Here is a 17,574-nt window from a genome sequence, read left to right on the forward strand (position 1 = left end):
TGGTGCACAGGGTTTGCCTTTTTATTTTGTTCTCTCTTTATGGTTACACTGAACCGTTGACACTTTAGGTTGCTGAGGAGAAACGAGGTTTAGTGCCTTTGAGGTACTAACGAGGCGCAGGCACCCATAAAAGCTTAAGGATCAATCGCGTCCAACGGTAGCTAAAGTAGGAGGGCCTATGATGACTGGATCAAAGAACTTGTTGTGAACGGACAGTTGTCCCCAATGCTCATTGCAGCAATCCGAGCTTCCTTGAATTAACTATGAACCAGAGTTGTTTTATTGTTGTTATTATTATATTATCATTGCTATAGCTACTACTATTACTCTAATTAATTACTGTAGCAACTTTTAAGAGCCAAAACACTTTTAGTCTGCCTCCACAGGAGCGTCCACCCTGAGCTGAGGTATTCATCTCGACAACTTCAACTCCTTTTTAGCAGGCCACCAACTTTCGATTATGGTGGTTATTTTTATCCCTATCGACCTGAGTCACGTAAATTTCAAATAGCTGGAATAGTTGACTTGAAATCAGACCTAGAACGGAATCTTTGTTGGGACGTTATTCCCTTGCTAGGGGCTGTGTGTGTGTGTGTTTCAAAGCACGGAAGCTAGAAATAGGTTCCACGCCTATTACGCACAAAAAAGATGATTAAATGATGAAAATTTTGAGTATAAGGTGTTCTTATGATAAATTCAAAATTTGAGCACCACAAATTTTCACTTCACAACATTACGAATGACTAAAATATCTTACTGAGCTGCAACGATTCTCAAGTGCCAACTTTGAATAGAAATAAAAAGTCAAATGCGTTGAGTAACTTGGACGCATCCAATGCTAAGAAAAAAAAAACAGCTTCGTTGACCCGAGATAAGCCGATATGGATTTCTAAAAATGCCCAAGATTATTCTAATTGTTCAAGCAATCGAATACAGCTAACACAATTTCCCTTTTTTATTCTCCAACCAAGATTTAGGGGCAACCTAAACCCACCAACCTGGCTTGATGATCCTATTGGTTAATGCCGCATCATTGTAATTTCCCGACGCAATTGACACACGGTCAGACCCTCTTCGGTGTGTCGGATTTTCGCTTACAGTCTTCGCTTCAATGAGTTTCTGATAATGGCAATTTGCACTGGAAATTCACCTAGACCGGAAAATTCACCTAAACAAAGTAACATTGAAAACAAAGCAGCTCAACAATTAGAACGTACCTGGAAACCACGTAAAGACGAGCGATATTCTTCGAGGGAACTGCCTAGACTTTATTGTCAGCAGAACCATTCTCGCATTTCAAACCCAAACTCGGTTGAGGATAAATTTACTGCAGCTGCACTTCAAACCATTCTGTCTACTTTACAACAAGCATTACAACAGGGGAGGAACAGTAAAAAAAGAAAGTGATATCAGGATGCTTCCGCGCCTCTCTGTCCACGTTCCAGAGCTGTATGACATAACCCTTCAATGAATTAGAAGCTACAAAAGTTATCTCGTCGTGCCAACGATTGTTTTTCTCACCAAGCATAGAGGGACGAGGATCAGCTCTTGTCCAACTCATGGCTGCTGCTGATTGGGAACACACATGTGCCCATGAATCCTTAGCTTCCTTTACAACATCCATGCAGAAGGCGGCCATTGTCCTCACATTCAGGGAGAGATCTCAACCTTTTGATGCTGGCTTATGTCATCTGAATCACACCAATCCCTTCTAGACGGTTTGGCTGTTCAAGATGTTCCGTGTCTTCATTGTATCCCTTTATCAGGAAACTGGAACAGTTCTTCCACACACCACGATCATATGGGTTCCTGAATGTGCCATCTGGCCCTTTCAAATAACTATAGCGCATTACGTTGGCCATTTCATTTGTGGTTATGTTGTTGGAGATCTGCAGGAGAAGCAGAAGAATAGTACAGTTAGCACACTCTCTCTCTCTCAGAGGCGGATCCTCTTCCCCCACCAAGAGTCAGAAAGCAGTTTATCTATCCAAAGTAATGCATGAAGAAGTGCAATTAGAACAAAACAAGTTCACAAAATTGCAGTTATTCAAGCAAGAAAATAAATCCTAATGTGTGACACATTAATGCCTCAAAATGTGTAGACACAAATCGTGTCGCTTTCTTGAGAATGTAATTTTTCTTTGAATTACTAGTTACCACTATATGTTTGACAAATGTCATTCTAAAGAAGATGAAATGAAAAATTCAGGTAAGGCTATATTAGTTTATGATACCTGAGAAATCTGAACGGTGGTTAAAGTTGCAACACTGAGAAAAAGGAAACTGTCCATTATTAGAAATGATATCGCGCCAAGATGATTCCCAGCGCTAGTCATCCATGCACTGAATGAGGATTGAAATGTTCGATCTGTAAAGATTCCTGTTTGGCAAAAAAAAATCGGTTTTCAATAATGTCTAAATAGAAAAACAAAGAATGAAGAACCTGATACACATACTTATTGAAGTTATAACACCAGTAACCAACATCGCTAGAGTTTCCAGAATAAGAAACAATAAGAAATCCCATTTGTTTCTCTGCGTTACATCACCGGGAAGCCAAGTGAGAAATAAAAGCTGCTGAATGAAATAATAGAAAAAATCATTGAGCTTCACAAAGGTCACCTTCCCAATGCAATTTGACACCCAGGGGCAGTGATGATCAAACTGTTCAACACAGCGATTGCATGTGGAGCAATGTTTCGAACGCAGAGGCCTGACTATCTATATACAAGCAAAGAGACCTTCTGAGTGACACTTGGTTAAAAACTTATTTCCAAATTTCCACAACATAATTACCTTGCAAGTGCAGCAAAGCTGCGACCAATTTCCAGCAACCAAAGCAGGATTTTTCAGCTCCAATTTCAACAAAGGCTCCTGCTAAGGATGATTAGAAGCAAATCAGTGATGACTGTTTGCAAGTTATATGCTTACATAATTTAAAAAAAACAAAATGGAAAGTCACATTTCCAGAAAAGCAATTAAAAGTGTATCACAATGCATTAAGAACCACATCAATCATTGCTGAAAAATGTATACAAGCTAATCAGAGTACTAAAAGTTCAGAAAGCAATTTCACCAAGGGAAACAAATAAAGAAGTTTTAGTTATAAAGTGGTCAAACAGATTATTTCTGAATTCCACTGGCCAACCCAATATCCAACCTTCCCTTCAGACAATCGGACTAGTATATCGGCTCAGAATGGCAATGTGCCTAAGTGATTTCTTGACAATACACTGAAACAAGTTCATCAAAAGGAAACACCAGCCATCAAACCCTATCCTAGAAATGATAAAGACAACAATGAGGAAGCTCCACTAGCTCTAGAAACACACACTGCCACTGGTACAAATCTAGACCTAAGTCACATACGTGCAGGTGAGGGCACAGAGTATGACACAGCAATTTACATATGGACATACATAATCATATATTTAAACAAATAAATTCATAGTTCATGCCTATTCGATGACAATGATCAACAAAATTCAAGCAAAATTACAAAAATTATTATCCATAATGATAATGAAGTTAAGGTTAAGAATGCCTTAAAAAGTTGGGGTGGATTTGGATGTGACCCAGATATAAACTATGAAACCTGGTACACTATAAGTACCCATGTGTTCATATAAATAACATACATGCCCCAGAGGAGAAATCGACTCATCACTAAGTACATAGGGTAAGAACGGAAAAACCTTACAAGTTTCAACTATCAGAACGTGAAGATGTTTATATTGAAAACCAAAAAACTGCCTTTCGGCACACTATATGTCACAACAGTTACAACAGAGAATGGTGAAATAATTCTCTAGAGAGACAAAAACAAATTGAAATGCTGCTAGATAATGCTATACTTGCCACAACTAATAGAAGAATGCTATGGGTGTAAATGCAGGGTATCCATAAGAAGTGGTAACCAAAAAAAAAATGACAGTAAATGGCTTTTGTAAGTCTGATAAATTGTTAACCACCCATAGCATGCAGAGAGGGGGGAAATCTGGAACTGCTCACATATTCATTTACAACTGGTGCTGCTTGTACACACATCTTTAAGGTCTTAACTCGAAATGCATACTTGCCATGAATGCAATTGCATATACAATAAGTGCTCGTGCACATGGACATTAACTAAGAATGCTAAATGTTCATTTGTTTCTGCAATTTGACATGCAAATCGAATTGTATGTGCTCTAAAATATTAAGAAGATTAAACTTACTTCTAAAATGGGATTAAGGGATTTTAAAACTTAAAAAGAAAGAAAAGAACATTATAATCATAATCATGACCATGATGATGTTTAGAAGTAATGAGAAATGTAGACAACAATGAAACCGAGAACGTGTGCTGATCGATTTGTTCTATATATAGACAGTTAGATGCAATACTTACATCAACATCTTTAAGGTCTCCCATATGTACATTCATCTTTATGTAACCAGGATCCTTTCTACATGCAAAAAGAAGATTAACCACAATCATTTCAAGAAAATTTTATTGCATATGAACATATAAGCAGAAGAAGTGTGCATAAGAGGAGACTCTGTTAATAGAAAGCGTATAATTCATTATAGTTTCCTTATCACAAAGATGTTTTAGGTAGGCACAAAGGATGGGCTGCGACTCAGGTAGGACAATCTATATAATTTAAAGACAAGAACATTGATAGAAGGCAAAGGACATTCGCAAGTTCAGCAATCCTGTAAGCATGCTTCACAATACCTACTGAACTATCATAGTCAAAGCATCACATACTCAGGAAGTTGAACAAAGGTAGCATGTATAATTTCAGGAACTTAAGCGAAGGCAGCAGCTTTGATAAGGAAACCCTTTGAGTAAGTAATCCAAAGTATGACTTGCAAGTACTAATCATGTAAACTTTGTTGGATACTTCATATGTAAACTGCAGAAATGTCATCATGCATCAATGCTTTTAAAAGTTAGGGACAAACAACATATTTCCTGATTATGGCATGAAAATAAAATTAGCATTTTACAGTGATACATTAAGATTGACTTGCGCAGGAGTATGTCATGCACCTGCAAAGAAGTTGTCCAATTGTCCCCCCAATTAAAGAACTTGAATTTGAAAGCCAGGTGACCAAATTCTTTTTTGTTCTGGGGGAGCGGTAGACCCTTAAACCTGGTGGTTCTTTCCACTATCCTTAGAGAAAAAGGAGATAAAGAAGAAGCACGACCTTGAAGGACAGGAAAGCTACAATTATTGCTAGGTCAGCCGGACAAATATTTGGGAAGACACACCTAATGCTTGGGCATCCATCTAAGGTGCTATTAATCTGGATTGGTATCTCTGCAACACCCACATGCTCTTTATTTTCTCTGGCTCCACCAGTTATCGATCCCTCGACTTTTCGTTATACCATCATCAGGTGACAACCAGTAGCACCCACATGCTCAAATGCAGCCAAGGCTAATGCCCGAAGTTCTTCCATAAAATGTTGCCAAAAGCACAAAAATAAAACATGTTTGTCCAAGGTGAAGCTTAAACATCTGATCAATTAGTGGATGAATATTGAATAGTCATGTAAAAGGTAACAGCAGCTACAGAGGAGAATATTCAAATACAATCATAACTGGTCCAGCAAACAAGTATGGAAAGATATGGATACCTATGATGAGAGAGAGAGAGAGAGAGAGAGAGATTCAACAATATTGACTGGGAAACACTAATTGTCCATCTGTTTTAGCTGAGACTAGTACTATGTCACATAGGTATGGGTTCAGGGGTATAACCGTATAAGATATAGCAATTTGAGAAGATGTTCATACAGCGGTTAAATAGGTACACATATATATAGTTATATACACACACAACTTACATGCACCGGGTAACTCAGCTCTGACAACCAATGGTCAGGACAACCCTATTAATTTTTTTCATCTTTCTCATATAATTCTCAACAGTGAGCATTGAAATGAGGAAAGAGATAGACAGTCATAAGGGTTGTCCCAACAGTTGGTCGTTCTAATCACATAGTATATATACACATAATATATACCCATATTTTTCAAAAAGAAAAATTCCTCCAGGAAAAGAAACTTCTTTTGCTAGAGAATTGATCATTAAAAGTGGTATAGATAGAAAGGGGACGCATTCAATCTACATGGCTGCAAAATTTGGACCATCTTTTAGTTGGATTAACAATAGGTCAAGCATGCCCAGGTGCTCTCAAATGCACCGTCATATAGAAGCATGTCTGTCTACGTTGTGCCATCTCAGCACAGGTATAAGCTGCATAACAGCATTCTTGGGTACCTATTGTCAAATAGAATCAACTAGGAAACACTGCAATTTTTGGTGAATTCTAATAAAAGTTAAAAACATACCTGCTACATCTATAAAACATTACGAGTCCAGAAGTGGCAAGCAAAATGCCTAACCAGGCAAAAAATCCAAAGGCAGCATTTATGCTTAAAAGATTCAAACCTGCAGCAAAGGTAAGATAGAAAGATACGAGTGTGCCATTAGAGGGAACAGAGGACATTCATGCAGCTGGGCAAGTTCATAGCAACATACCTATGACGACAGAGTGGATGTATGTGGCAAGAAGAACTATTATCATAAACCAAAGCACAGGTGCTAGTCCTAATCTCATAAGTTTTCTGAGATGTCTGTCTCCATCACAACGATTATCAAGCAGCCTTTTAGCATTTCTCTGCAAAGACAAATTTCCTTACTATAAAATGTGCAAGCATTTGCTGGAAAAATATTCAAAGATTCACTGATTCTATAGCTCTTCAACATGTGTAAAGAATGAAGCATCAGCAAAATCAACTAGACTGCATACAAAAGACAAGTGCCGAACAAATCATAGAAAGAAAAAACAGTAAAGGAATTTTCTTTCTGTTTTTATATTTGCATCGCAACAGTGATCATAGAAAGGGCAAGAGAGGAGGAAGAAGGGGGGAGGGGGGAATCTGTCACTCGTCCTGCCCTAGAGAGTACTTTTCTTTAGTGAAATATATAAAAAAAAAAACCCATATTCAGCTGTCCTGTGAGAGGGACTACTAAAAATTGACTCATAAATGAAAATTTTGGTTGAGAGTCTTGAGACAAAGGTCTAATCTACTTTTAAGCATTTTCAAATGAACATGTTCTTACATACCATTTACAGCCAATGACTAGCAAAGAAAAAAAAAAATTTACTATATGTCAAGCTGATATCATAGGCACTTCCAAGGTGCTCGTAAAACCATTGTTACAAATATCAATCTTTCTTTCCATTAGCAAGCTCCTTCTTAGGTATTACTCAGGAAATTAGCTTTTCTAGGGAAAATCTCAGGAATTTTGGGTAGAAAGTTATGAAAGTTATCTACTAATTTTTTTGCAACAAAATTGATAAAAATTCAAGCTATTATAATGATAAAAGAAACATCAAAAAAATTTGTAATATACTTTAAAAACTTTCGAGAATGTTATATATTCTTGTTTTTTCTATTCTTTTTTCAAAATGTCATGATTTTTCCTTTTCTTTTGCTTGCTTTTTGTTTCTAATGCATTAAGAATATAACCGAGATATTTGTGCAATGCCTAAAGCTAACCTCATTTGTCCAAGAGGTTTTTTTTTCCTTATTACTCCAGAAAGGACCCTAAGAAATGATTTAATATATAATTGTAGCATAGAAGAAGACAACCAAAGAGAGAGAGAAAGCAAATGGAAAGTCTGTCTGTCAAAGAAAACAGCATTATTCAGCTGCAGTAAGCAGGACAAAATTCAGATGTTGCCAATTTGATGATAAAGTTACTCAGCCATAGAGTACCTACAAGGAAAAATGCTACTTGCATATGACCTTTATCTGATGCAAGTTGTGCAGGAGTGAGCCCGGTGTTATCAGTTGCCATGAGGTCCTCTTTCTTACCAACTTGCACCAAGATTGTACATGCCTCTAAGTTTCCCCTAATAGCAGCCCAATGAAGCGGAGTACATCCTAGTGGCACATGAAAAGATGTAACGATTAAGTCTTAGCCTCCAGAAAGGTTATAGATGCTTAGCATGCATATATAATGTCTACCAACAGAGAAAAAGCATTAAAGTTAACACAGCAAGAGGAAGCAGAAAAAATTACCTTCCTTATCCTGTCTCCCTCGAAAAGCATCTAGAAACAAAAGTAGACGAATGCAATCAGCAAAACCTTTATATGCAGCCCTACAAGAATAGACAAGGAAATAATGAATTCCATTTACTCGATTAACCGTTGGATCAGTAAATCACGCAAACTGCAAAGACTAACCACTTATAAGCAAACCTTATCAGTCACCAAAAAACACAAAAGAAAACAGCATACATGCAATAAAATTTGATGAAGTTAATGAATGCAACCACACAATTTTTCTCCACTTATTGTTTTGGATGTGAAGAAACTACCATGTTGGCCGGTAAGAGGTGCATTCCTAAATTAAGAGCAAATTAGAGCAATAATACTCTGCCATCTAACTTTGCTTTATGCAGAAACATCTTGAGGCATGAGCTAATTCTCAACATTAACCTCATTTGCTATTAATACTGCTTTATCAGATATATCTACCAAGCTTGCTTGCATAAAATATTGTAGTACATGTTTCTCCTACAATATCCTTACCTGTCCAATTGCCTATGGATGTGCTTGCATTCTCAAGATAAAGAATATGCTCTTTTCTCCTGTAGAATATGTGTATCCAAACATCAAGGCATGATGAAACAAGACAGCCTGGAAAAACCACTATCTTCCACAGACTAAGCAAGTAATGGACACAACCAAACCTATGTTAGACACCAGAGAACAGAGACCATAGCTTTTGTATTCTGGTCCTTAAATCTCTTGGGCCTTTATTTATGTAGTCCATTCCTTTTGTGAAACTCTGTTATTAGTTATACAATTGGACCTTTCAAGTTTCAACTATGCTTTCAAAATGATAACTGTTTGTAGATTCTGAATTTTGAAACACAGTAACACACACAAAAAAATATGCATGCATGGAGAAACATGTACGAGTACACTATACACACATATGTGAATACAAATAGAGAACATGCACGCTGCAAATTTTTTATGGTACACAGAAACCAAGTAGATGCGCATTCATTCTATGGACATGTTGAGCCCAACATTAGCAACGCTATTCCACTATGGTTAATAACCTTGTGTATTGGTTTATCCTTTGCATTTCTTGGTGCAATTCAACTGATTAAAACAGACAGACTGATAAGCCCAAAATTTAGTTTGACCCAGCACATGCATGCATGTAATGGAATCTCGCTTGCTTTCTTCACCTATAAGAGTGAAGCAAGGATGTATGTGAAGAGTACATCAAAATGTAATGCTTCTATTTCCTTTGTGCCTTTTATGTTCTTGGTGCAGTTTCAACTATTTCAAGCTTCTGTTTGACTGTATTCCAGATGAGAGCATTCAAATTTAGCTGCACATTTTAACATTGTATGCATATTCTTGAGATGTCTATCACCCGCTTGACAAGTATAATTAGCAGCAAAGCTGTACTGGACATTCTGCCTTCACTTTCTTGAACTTAGAGATGCATTTTTCCAACTAATTTTAGTCTTCATCTGATTTTGTTGACTGAGATACTACCTAAAGGCCAGTTAGATTTTCAGAGAAGCATTAAAGCAGCAAAAACAACCAAGGTGATTAGTGCACATGCAACTAAGCTAACAGCAAGCTTCTACTGTCTAAATCATGTCTTAGCAATTGGACCTATTATATTAACTAAAGGAACAGCAATGTGTAGGCTACTCATTTAGTTGAATCGCCTAATAGAAGCAACCCGCGTAGCCTTTTGACATAAAAATAGCACATCCTTGTACATGGTTCAATACGTTATAGTTCTTTTACAGGAAACTTCTATCATTTCAGTCTCCGTGCTCCCTGTATGCGAGGAAAAGGTACTCAATCATTCTAACAGCAGGGAAACCTTATGTACCTTCTGAAAGATCTCACGAATTTTCTTCTCAGGCATATTTATATATTGATAAAAAAAACATATACAAGCATAAATATCATGACGAAAAGGCACATCATGCATACATTGAACTGTGTTTGGCACTGGTCTGACAAAACAAAAAGCAGAAAAGGCGTAAGCACAATAATACAGGTACACGCATGAATCCATTAAAGAAGTCAAATACCAATGCAGTGGACTCCTCCCATCATTGTCAGGAGTATCGACATCAGCGTCCCATTTTGTAAGAATATGATACAAGAAAGCAGTTTGGCCATACTGTGCTGCAACATGCGCTGTCTGCAACAAGGTTAACATGGAAATTTTAACCAGTTGGCTATGCAACACTAAAGTCTTTGTTAATGAGACAAAATTTACGAATATTGCAAGGGATGAAAAATAGACGAATGTGACAGCATACTAGTTGATCCATAACAACTTAAAGAAGAAGCAACATATAATAATTGTACACAAGACTGTCATTAGCTTACTTTGACAAATTTTTTTATTGTGGGCCTTGAAATTTATTGAAATTATTAATAAACATTTTCTCTTATCACAAATTTATCTCAGCATGAGGGACATCAAGTTACTCAAATATATTTAAGCATACATAAAAGAAAGAGATAAGAAGCTTTGCATTCTGTAAAGGGATGACATTATTTAATTTTTTCCCATTCTCTCTCAAGCAGCTGGAGGATAGTCTGCAACAGGACTTGTTGAACAAACACATTATGAAGAACATAGAAATCTACCGACGTATCTGGCTTATCCATGTGAAGTTACTAACAAATATCATTCGTAGGAATGTCGCAGGAAGGCTTTCTCTTGAAGCTTTTCTATGAAAATCTTGAAAAGATCAAAAAAATTAAAATTATACAAAAGGATGATAGAAAAAAATTCAAATGTATGAGCTTTCTATTTATTTTCTTACAAAAGTCTATGTTCAGAGGTAGTTCTCAAAATTTTAAAATTTAAAATAAACATGAAAATGGAAACTACGCACTTAGATTACATATCAGAGGGATTTTTCAGAAAAGGTGAAAACGTTATGATATTACCGCAAGATTTTTGGATATTTTGAAAAAATCATGGTATTGTCCCGATAAAATCCTTTATTTATATAAAAAATGTGATATTTTCAAAGTATCTCCATTATTTGCCACTATCATTCGAAGTCAACTCACCCAAAAGAAAAAAAAAAACCCAAATGTCCATGTACAGACCGAATTAGTGGTTTGATACCCAACTGGCAGGTTTCAGCAGCAAGAAAACAAGAGCTGCCCATCTAGACAACAAGCCGACTTAAGGCCTTCAAATAACCATAAGTTAGCAGTACTCTCTTGCATCGTTTGGTACAGTTTCTTTCTGCTAGTAATAATAATAATAACAATGATAGAACCTCCATAACGCAAGTCACGTGAGTCGCAATTAACGAGATCAAACAAGCAACTCGAGATTACAAACGAGGTGCATTTATCAGACAGCCACTATTACGCCATTAGATGATATGGTCATCCTATCCATCTTTCAATGTTCTAAAAATAGCCAGAAGGAGCCTACGCAGTGAAGACGCCTATGATACGACTTCGTTCATGTCTTTTACTGAAAAGCATCATGTCTACAAGCCACATTCGTTCTTCGTAGGAAATGCTTGTTTCAGAAAAACACTATTCCATGCAATCCCTTTGACAATTTACTGGGAAAATTTACAGAATAAGTAGTTAAAAAGCAACAAGGACCTTATTGTACTTCTTCCTCCGAGCACGAACTCAAAAACAAAATAAGATAGGGGAAAAAACTAAATGAGACAAAGAAGAAGAAGAGGTTCAATAAAGAAAATGTCAACCTGATAACCGTTCAAATCGGCCGCATTAACGAGCACGCCCTCCTGAAGCAAGATCTCCGCGACCTGAACCGCCCCGCGCACCGCGCTCCAGTGAAGCGCCGTCTGCCCCGAGTGATCCTTCGCGTTCACGTCTCCACCATGCTGATCAAATCACCATAGACAAAGATCAAGACCAAGAGCAACACGAAGACGAAGAAACTGGAACCCCGACAGCTACATCAAGATTGGACGGCAAAAGAATAGGACGACTCGATCTAAGATCGCGCGGCAGGCGAACCTCGATAATGTAACGTGCGGCGGCACTCCGATTGTTGAGAGCAGCCCATTGCAAAGCGTAGTAGCCCAATCCGTCGGGCTCCGACACGGAACAGCCGTCCCCCTCGACGAGCTTCTGCAGCTTCTCGAGGTCGCCGTAGGCCGCGGCAGTGTAGATATCGTCCTTCAGGCCGTCCTCGCCGACGACGGAGACCGGCGAGGCGCTCGCTTCCGCCACGACCTCGATCTCCGACGCCATCTCCGAGCGACCAGAAGGACGGCCGGCACAACGGTTGTGCCCCGGCACCCCTTCCCACGACACCCTCCCGCGCTCGTCGCCCTTCTTCTCTCGCACGTTCCCCTCTCACTGTTTTGCGAGGGAATGAATGGCTCGAAATGGACCCGCGTTAAGAATGAAAAAAAAGGAATTGTACGAGCTCAAAAGACGTCGTACCCAAGGATCAAGCTCTACTAATGTGATGTCGAGAATGGCATGGTAAGAACAAAACAAATATAAAGTAGCAATGTTTCGGGACACCTGGCGACGAATACAAAAGGGCTTAACTTTTAGCAATTGTCCCTTAGCATACTTTTGACCTTTATCGTAACTAAAAGTGGACCCTATTCGGGGTGGCCGTTGGACCGCGGGGAGTAAATGGAATATTAATTTTCCACGTCATCTTCGTACGGCCAGAGTATTGTTGGTGTGGGGGCCCCAGGTGTCGACACGCATTGGTCAAGACGCGTCGGGCTTCGTCCATCTGCAAGATGAACGGCTGTCGAAGCGACCCGGCATCAACCTCTCCCTAACTGTCCGCTTTCCTTCTTTCATATCCCTCATGAATTCCAACGGCTTTGTTGCGGTGACTTTTGTCGGTCATTCATTTGTGATGGCAATGCCTATGATCTTGGTTGTGGTCGCTGTAATTTTTTTGGTAAACTGTAAATTGGGACTTTTTACTGCAAATAAGTGCGACATTCGAATTGATTCGAATGATATATTTATGCTAAACTAACTAACTTTAGAGGTATAAAATATGGCTTTGAAAGTTTTTCCGTTAAATACCAATACAATTTCTCCTAAGTAAACAGTAAAAAAAAATGTCTTCCATTTTGATCGGTTTCGATTTCTCTATACTTTGACTGCTTTATGTTGAGTTCTGGTTCAGATTTCGACTCTAATCTTTTTTTTCTGAAATCGAATCTGGATCTGACTAAGACAGGATCTGACATTTATATTTGATTGAGTTGGATTTTTATTGGCTATACGTCTAATAAAAATGAAGTAATAGGAAGTGTGGTAGATAAGAAGGTATCTAATCAAGAGGCTTTTAAGTTTTAGTTGACGTCTTTAAAATAGTTGTTTGATCTTTAATACCTGACTTGAAGTCAATTGTTTTCCTCATCAAGTTTAGATGAAAAATGAACTGTTTAAAAGACCTAGTTTTGATAGAATAAAGCGTCATACAAAATCTTCAACATTAAACAAAAGAGCTCTTTTTCTCTTTCGCTTGTAGTGTACGAATCGAATCGCTTGACAGATTAATTTCGATCACCTAAATGAAAGGTTGAAGCGGACTTGTCATTTCTCTCTCTATAAGCCAAAAAAAAAAAAAAAAAAAGTACTTGAAAAAAAGTAATCTAAGGTTTTACTGGGTTAATCTGCCCATTTTAACCCCCCAGGCTATTTGAATAATTTTCTCTAAAAACTATGTTGTATACGAAAAAGCTTTTCATAAGCTACTCAAATAAATGAAAATAGTTACAGATATAACAACTTGGAAACATAAAACATGCATCTAACTTGTTTTACAAAGCAAAAGAGACAAGCTCCTCAGCTGGCATAAAATTAATGAAAAAAGCATTTAGTTGGATATTTTTAACAGAGTCGACGGATAAAAAATTAGACAGTATATTGAGGGTATTTCGGTCATTCTAAATCATTGTCTCAGCGTTAAACCTATGATTAGAAACAACACTAAATATTGTATGTAAGTATTTTGTCTGCAAGAATATTGAAATTTTAGATGTGCTTGTAATTCTAATGGGGTAAAATATTATGTAGGATAGAAACACCTTTCTTTTTCCTTCTACTTATGGGGTTTAGAACTGCTTTGGAACATGTTTAGAGAATAGTGCACCCGTCAACTACAATGTTGTGGATGAACTACAATGTCGTGCATCCACTATTTGCAGTCGAGAAGATGACAATCAGCTCATAATTTGGTTGTGTTAGAAGCCCACTTGGATTGAGTCAACGGCAAACCAAATTGATTCTATGGCCCGTTTAAGACAGCCACATGTGAATTTCTAAATATTTGTTATATCTTTCTCCTGTGTCAAATGTGGGCTTCGTCGTTTTAGAGAGAGATGAAAGAATTTACATGAAATCTTATTGTGGTACATCAATTTCATGCATTGACTACCACATAGAACAAACTTTTTTTTGGGTAAAAAGCTAGATAGGAAAAAAAATCTTCTCCATAGAACTGACTAGCTTCCTGTTTGATGGAGGGAAGTGAATCCCACTGCACATTTACTTGACACAGTCTCTGCACCCTCGGTCTATCATTGGATCATTCACGAAGTACGGTTTGTCTGTTTCTCCTCGAAGTGCTGATTGGAGGCTTTGTGGGAATTAGGTTTGTTTGGAATCTCGAATGCACTTTTCCATGGAATTATTGTCTCATTTCGGTCTGCGACTTTCTTTATACACTGTTGCTTCAACTGGTTTTGGGTAAAATAATTCAATGTACTTTATTTGTAGTGCCAAGGTGGAGGCCGGCAGGGCCATGGCCCCACCTTTGATTTTAAAAAATAAAATAAAATTTTATTTATGGATTTTTTAAATTATAGTTTAACTTATATATATATATATATATATAATTATATTTTGAAAACTATAGTTCAAACAATGCGACAAAAAATTCCTACACATACGTAGGGCAAGGGTCTCAATTGTAGGTTATGTGGTCCACACTAAAGATCACAAACCAAATGCAAACACTAGCAATTTTGGTTGATATTGAAGTGTAAGGTGTACCATTTCATGCAGAAATAACAAAATCATTCTGCAAATGAGTAGCACTAACGACTAAGTCGATCTTAATCAACTGGATCCATTGACTCGAATTGAGCTGAAGGCAAACCAATTCTATGTGTGTCAACATTTAACTAATTTTAAAATTTATTGTTATTATTATATTTATGTATATTTCAATTTTTTAAATATTTTGCCGATTTGTAGCCTGAACCGGGAAATCAACCGACTCGGTTCGCAAACCGATTTTTACAAGACTGCGTTGACATTGAAACCCGAACATGACGCGAACACTGAGAGGCAGGCAGGGGACCTACCGATTGAGCCTCCGCGAATACGAACATCTGCCACCGTAGATCTCCTTCTTCCACCCTCGCACGCTCGTGCACACGCGCACGCATGACGATGCTCCCCAATGACCCGGAAAAGAAGGGGAAAAAAAAAGAGGGAAAAATCCTCAAACCCTAGCTCTCCCGAGTCCCCTGCTTAAACCCTATCTTTCTATGGCAGTACTCGTCTCTCCGATCTACTGCAACTGCGCGGCCGCCTCCTAACCTTCGCTTCTCGTCTCTCAGGCCCTAATCGGTCTCTATAACGTACGTGCCTTCTTTTTCCTCCTTCTTCTTTGATGTTTTTCTGTTTCCTGTGTTTTTTTCCTTGCGAGATACTATTCTGAAAGTCCTGGTTTGAGTTTTCTTTTCGTTTTTCCGTCAGCTTTCCCATGTTTTTATTTTTGTATCCTGTGTTATGGGAGTGATGTTGGGTTTTTTTTTTTTTTTTCCCATAGTTAGCATTCTCGGTTCCTTTCCGTTATTTTGCGGGAACATTTTTTTGAGATGGAGGTCGCTGGGGATTTCTACTCTTCGGAGGCTGTTGCTCTCAGGCAAATGGCTGCTTCCTTGGTGGAAGCTGTCGCTGTTGAGGCGGTGCTCGTCGCCCAAAAGTCAGTTTACTTACTTCTAGCGGTAATTTCTTCTCCTTATACTTTGTCCTTCTGGTTTACTCATTTAGGTTGATTGTTATGGAATTATGTTGAGTTTTTTTCTTGTTTTCCATAGTTACTTTCAGCAAGTTTAAACATTTTTGTGCTTCCAAGTGTGGCATAGTTCTCTTTCTCTATCTCCTTTTGGGTAGATCATGTATTATTGCAGTTTCCCTTTTTAGATTTGTGGGTGCTGCCAGAGAGAGAGAGAGAGAGAGAGAGAGAGAGAGAGAGAGAGAGAGTTGATTCATAATTGTATGGCTAAACCATAAGAAAAACAACTGTCCCTCAGATGGGCTGCCTGATGACTGGAAGAAATTTCTTGGATCAGGAGAGTGAGAACAATCACGGGTAAACAATCATTCTCTTCTTCCCCTCAGCCTTTACTTCTTATTTCTCTTAATTTGGAGCGTGTGAATGAGAATCTTTGGTTTATTTTCCTCTTATTTTCTCTTTTGTAGGTTCGATCACTCCATCTTAATTGGGATGAAGGAAAAGGCAAGTCACATTTCTTCTTATTTCTCTCTAGATTTGAAACTAGAGTGGTTTCTAAATCTTGCACCATCTCCGTCGATTCAAGTCCTTGTTGGATGAAGTCTCAGATCGCTTAATTTAAACTCCTCTCATTAATTTTATTTTATCTGGGTGGAGCAGAATACAAGACATGTCGGCGATGGGGTTGCTCCTGAAAACAAAGATGATGGGGATTCAGAGAATGATGATGACGATGAAGACGATGAAGATGGTGAAGAGCAGGATGATGATGACGAGCACGCATCTGGAGATGAGGATAACGATAACCAAGGAGATGAAGACCAGGAAGACGATGTTGAAGCGAACGGAGGAGGAGGCAGTGATGATGAAGACGACGATGATGAAGAGGAAGATGAAGATGAGGATGAGGAAGATGAAGATGGTGAGGATGATGATGAGGAAGATGAAGAAGAGGATGAAGAGATGCCTGAGCCTCCAATTAAAAAGAGGAAGTGACCAAACTCGGGCGTTTGGCTTGTGTTTTTCTTAGGGCAGGGACGGAGTTAGTCTAACTTTCTATGAACTTGTTGGTTACATATCAATACATTTCGTCGCTCTTAATTGTTATTTGCGAAATGTGTCTCCTTTAACTTTGAACGGTGACATTTTCTCTCTATTTGAATGTGAATTTGAAGCAACTGGATGCATTTTTAGGTTCGAATGTATCCTTTTGGATGGAATCTGTTTGTTCGTGGTTTTACCCATTCTTTCCTATGGGAAAATGCTCTCATTCGCTACGAGGGAGACCTTTTTCTAGCCAGGAGAGGTTACATGTGGGAAAATAATTGCGGCGCTTGTTAGGTGATTTTTCTTACGTCTTTTCTCCCTTTTCATTGGGAATGGTTTCCCATGAGGGGCGACCTCTAGATGGAAAGAAGCTTTCCTTGGTGCCTCCCTGAGCACCGTTCCTCGGGAATTCGATGCTCATGAGTGATTGGGAATGGTTTCCCATGAGGGGCGA

The 17,574-nt window shown here is 38.3% G+C and overlaps 2 protein-coding genes across 8 annotated transcripts; one reads left to right on the forward strand and one right to left on the reverse strand.

The window, feature by feature from the left end:
- Positions 1-884: 884 nt before the first annotated feature.
- On the reverse strand, positions 885-12,425 carry LOC116251466 (protein S-acyltransferase 24-like). 7 transcript variants are annotated; one of them, XR_004171684.2, is made up of 14 exons: positions 12,080-12,425; positions 11,803-11,943; positions 10,141-10,253; positions 8,087-8,166; positions 7,785-7,948; positions 6,537-6,675; positions 6,347-6,446; positions 4,391-4,448; positions 2,797-2,877; positions 2,623-2,721; positions 2,457-2,535; positions 2,235-2,380; positions 1,522-1,889; positions 885-1,447 (listed from the first exon to the last, which is right to left on the reverse strand). XR_004171684.2 is itself a non-coding variant. In XM_031625756.2 (13 exons), exons 1-13 carry the CDS (start codon positions 12,314-12,316, stop codon positions 1,683-1,685), a joined length of 1,641 nt encoding a protein of 546 aa, XP_031481616.1. In that variant the 5' UTR covers positions 12,317-12,425; the 3' UTR covers positions 885-1,682. The 7 variants fall into 7 exon arrangements, 2 of the variants coding, with proteins under 2 accessions (XP_031481616.1, XP_031481615.1); XR_004171681.2 differs by having other exon boundaries at positions 885-1,119; positions 1,218-1,889; XR_004171683.2 differs by having other exon boundaries at positions 885-1,138; positions 1,218-1,889.
- A 3,094-nt stretch (positions 12,426-15,519) lies between these two features.
- Positions 15,520-17,293, forward strand: LOC116250890 (uncharacterized). The gene is made up of 5 exons (XM_031624868.2): positions 15,520-15,693; positions 15,885-16,062; positions 16,372-16,430; positions 16,541-16,577; positions 16,734-17,293. Exons 2-5 carry the CDS (start codon positions 15,934-15,936, stop codon positions 17,067-17,069), a joined length of 561 nt encoding a protein of 186 aa, XP_031480728.1. The 5' UTR covers positions 15,520-15,693; positions 15,885-15,933; the 3' UTR covers positions 17,070-17,293.
- The last annotated feature ends 281 nt before the right edge of the window (positions 17,294-17,574 follow it).

This window comes from Nymphaea colorata, chromosome 3 (genome assembly GCF_008831285.2).
Source record: "Nymphaea colorata isolate Beijing-Zhang1983 chromosome 3, ASM883128v2, whole genome shotgun sequence".
In the NCBI taxonomy this organism is placed as follows: domain Eukaryota; kingdom Viridiplantae; phylum Streptophyta; class Magnoliopsida; order Nymphaeales; family Nymphaeaceae; genus Nymphaea; species Nymphaea colorata.

What these genes read in the sequence shown, in the direction of transcription:
- LOC116251466 (XM_031625755.2), bottom strand. Translation starts at nt 12,316, where the DNA reads ATGGCGTCGGAGATCGAGGTCGTGGCGGAAGCGAGCGCCTCGCCGGTC. An exon ending in GAGACCTTAAAGATGTTGAT is followed by an intron (nt 2,878 to 4,390) that starts GTAAGTATTGCA and finishes AATCATCCTTAG; the next exon opens with CAGGAGCCTTTGTTGAAATT. An exon ending in TGTCAAATTGCATTGGGAAG is followed by an intron (nt 2,536 to 2,622) that starts GTGACCTTTGTG and finishes GATGTAACGCAG; the next exon opens with AGAAACAAATGGGATTTCTT.
- LOC116250890 (XM_031624868.2), top strand. Translation starts at nt 15,934, where the DNA reads ATGGAGGTCGCTGGGGATTTCTACTCTTCGGAGGCTGTTGCTCTCAGG. An exon ending in CAGTTTACTTACTTCTAGCG is followed by an intron (nt 16,063 to 16,371) that starts GTAATTTCTTCT and finishes ACTGTCCCTCAG; the next exon opens with ATGGGCTGCCTGATGACTGG. An exon ending in TAATTGGGATGAAGGAAAAG is followed by an intron (nt 16,578 to 16,733) that starts GCAAGTCACATT and finishes TGGGTGGAGCAG; the next exon opens with AATACAAGACATGTCGGCGA.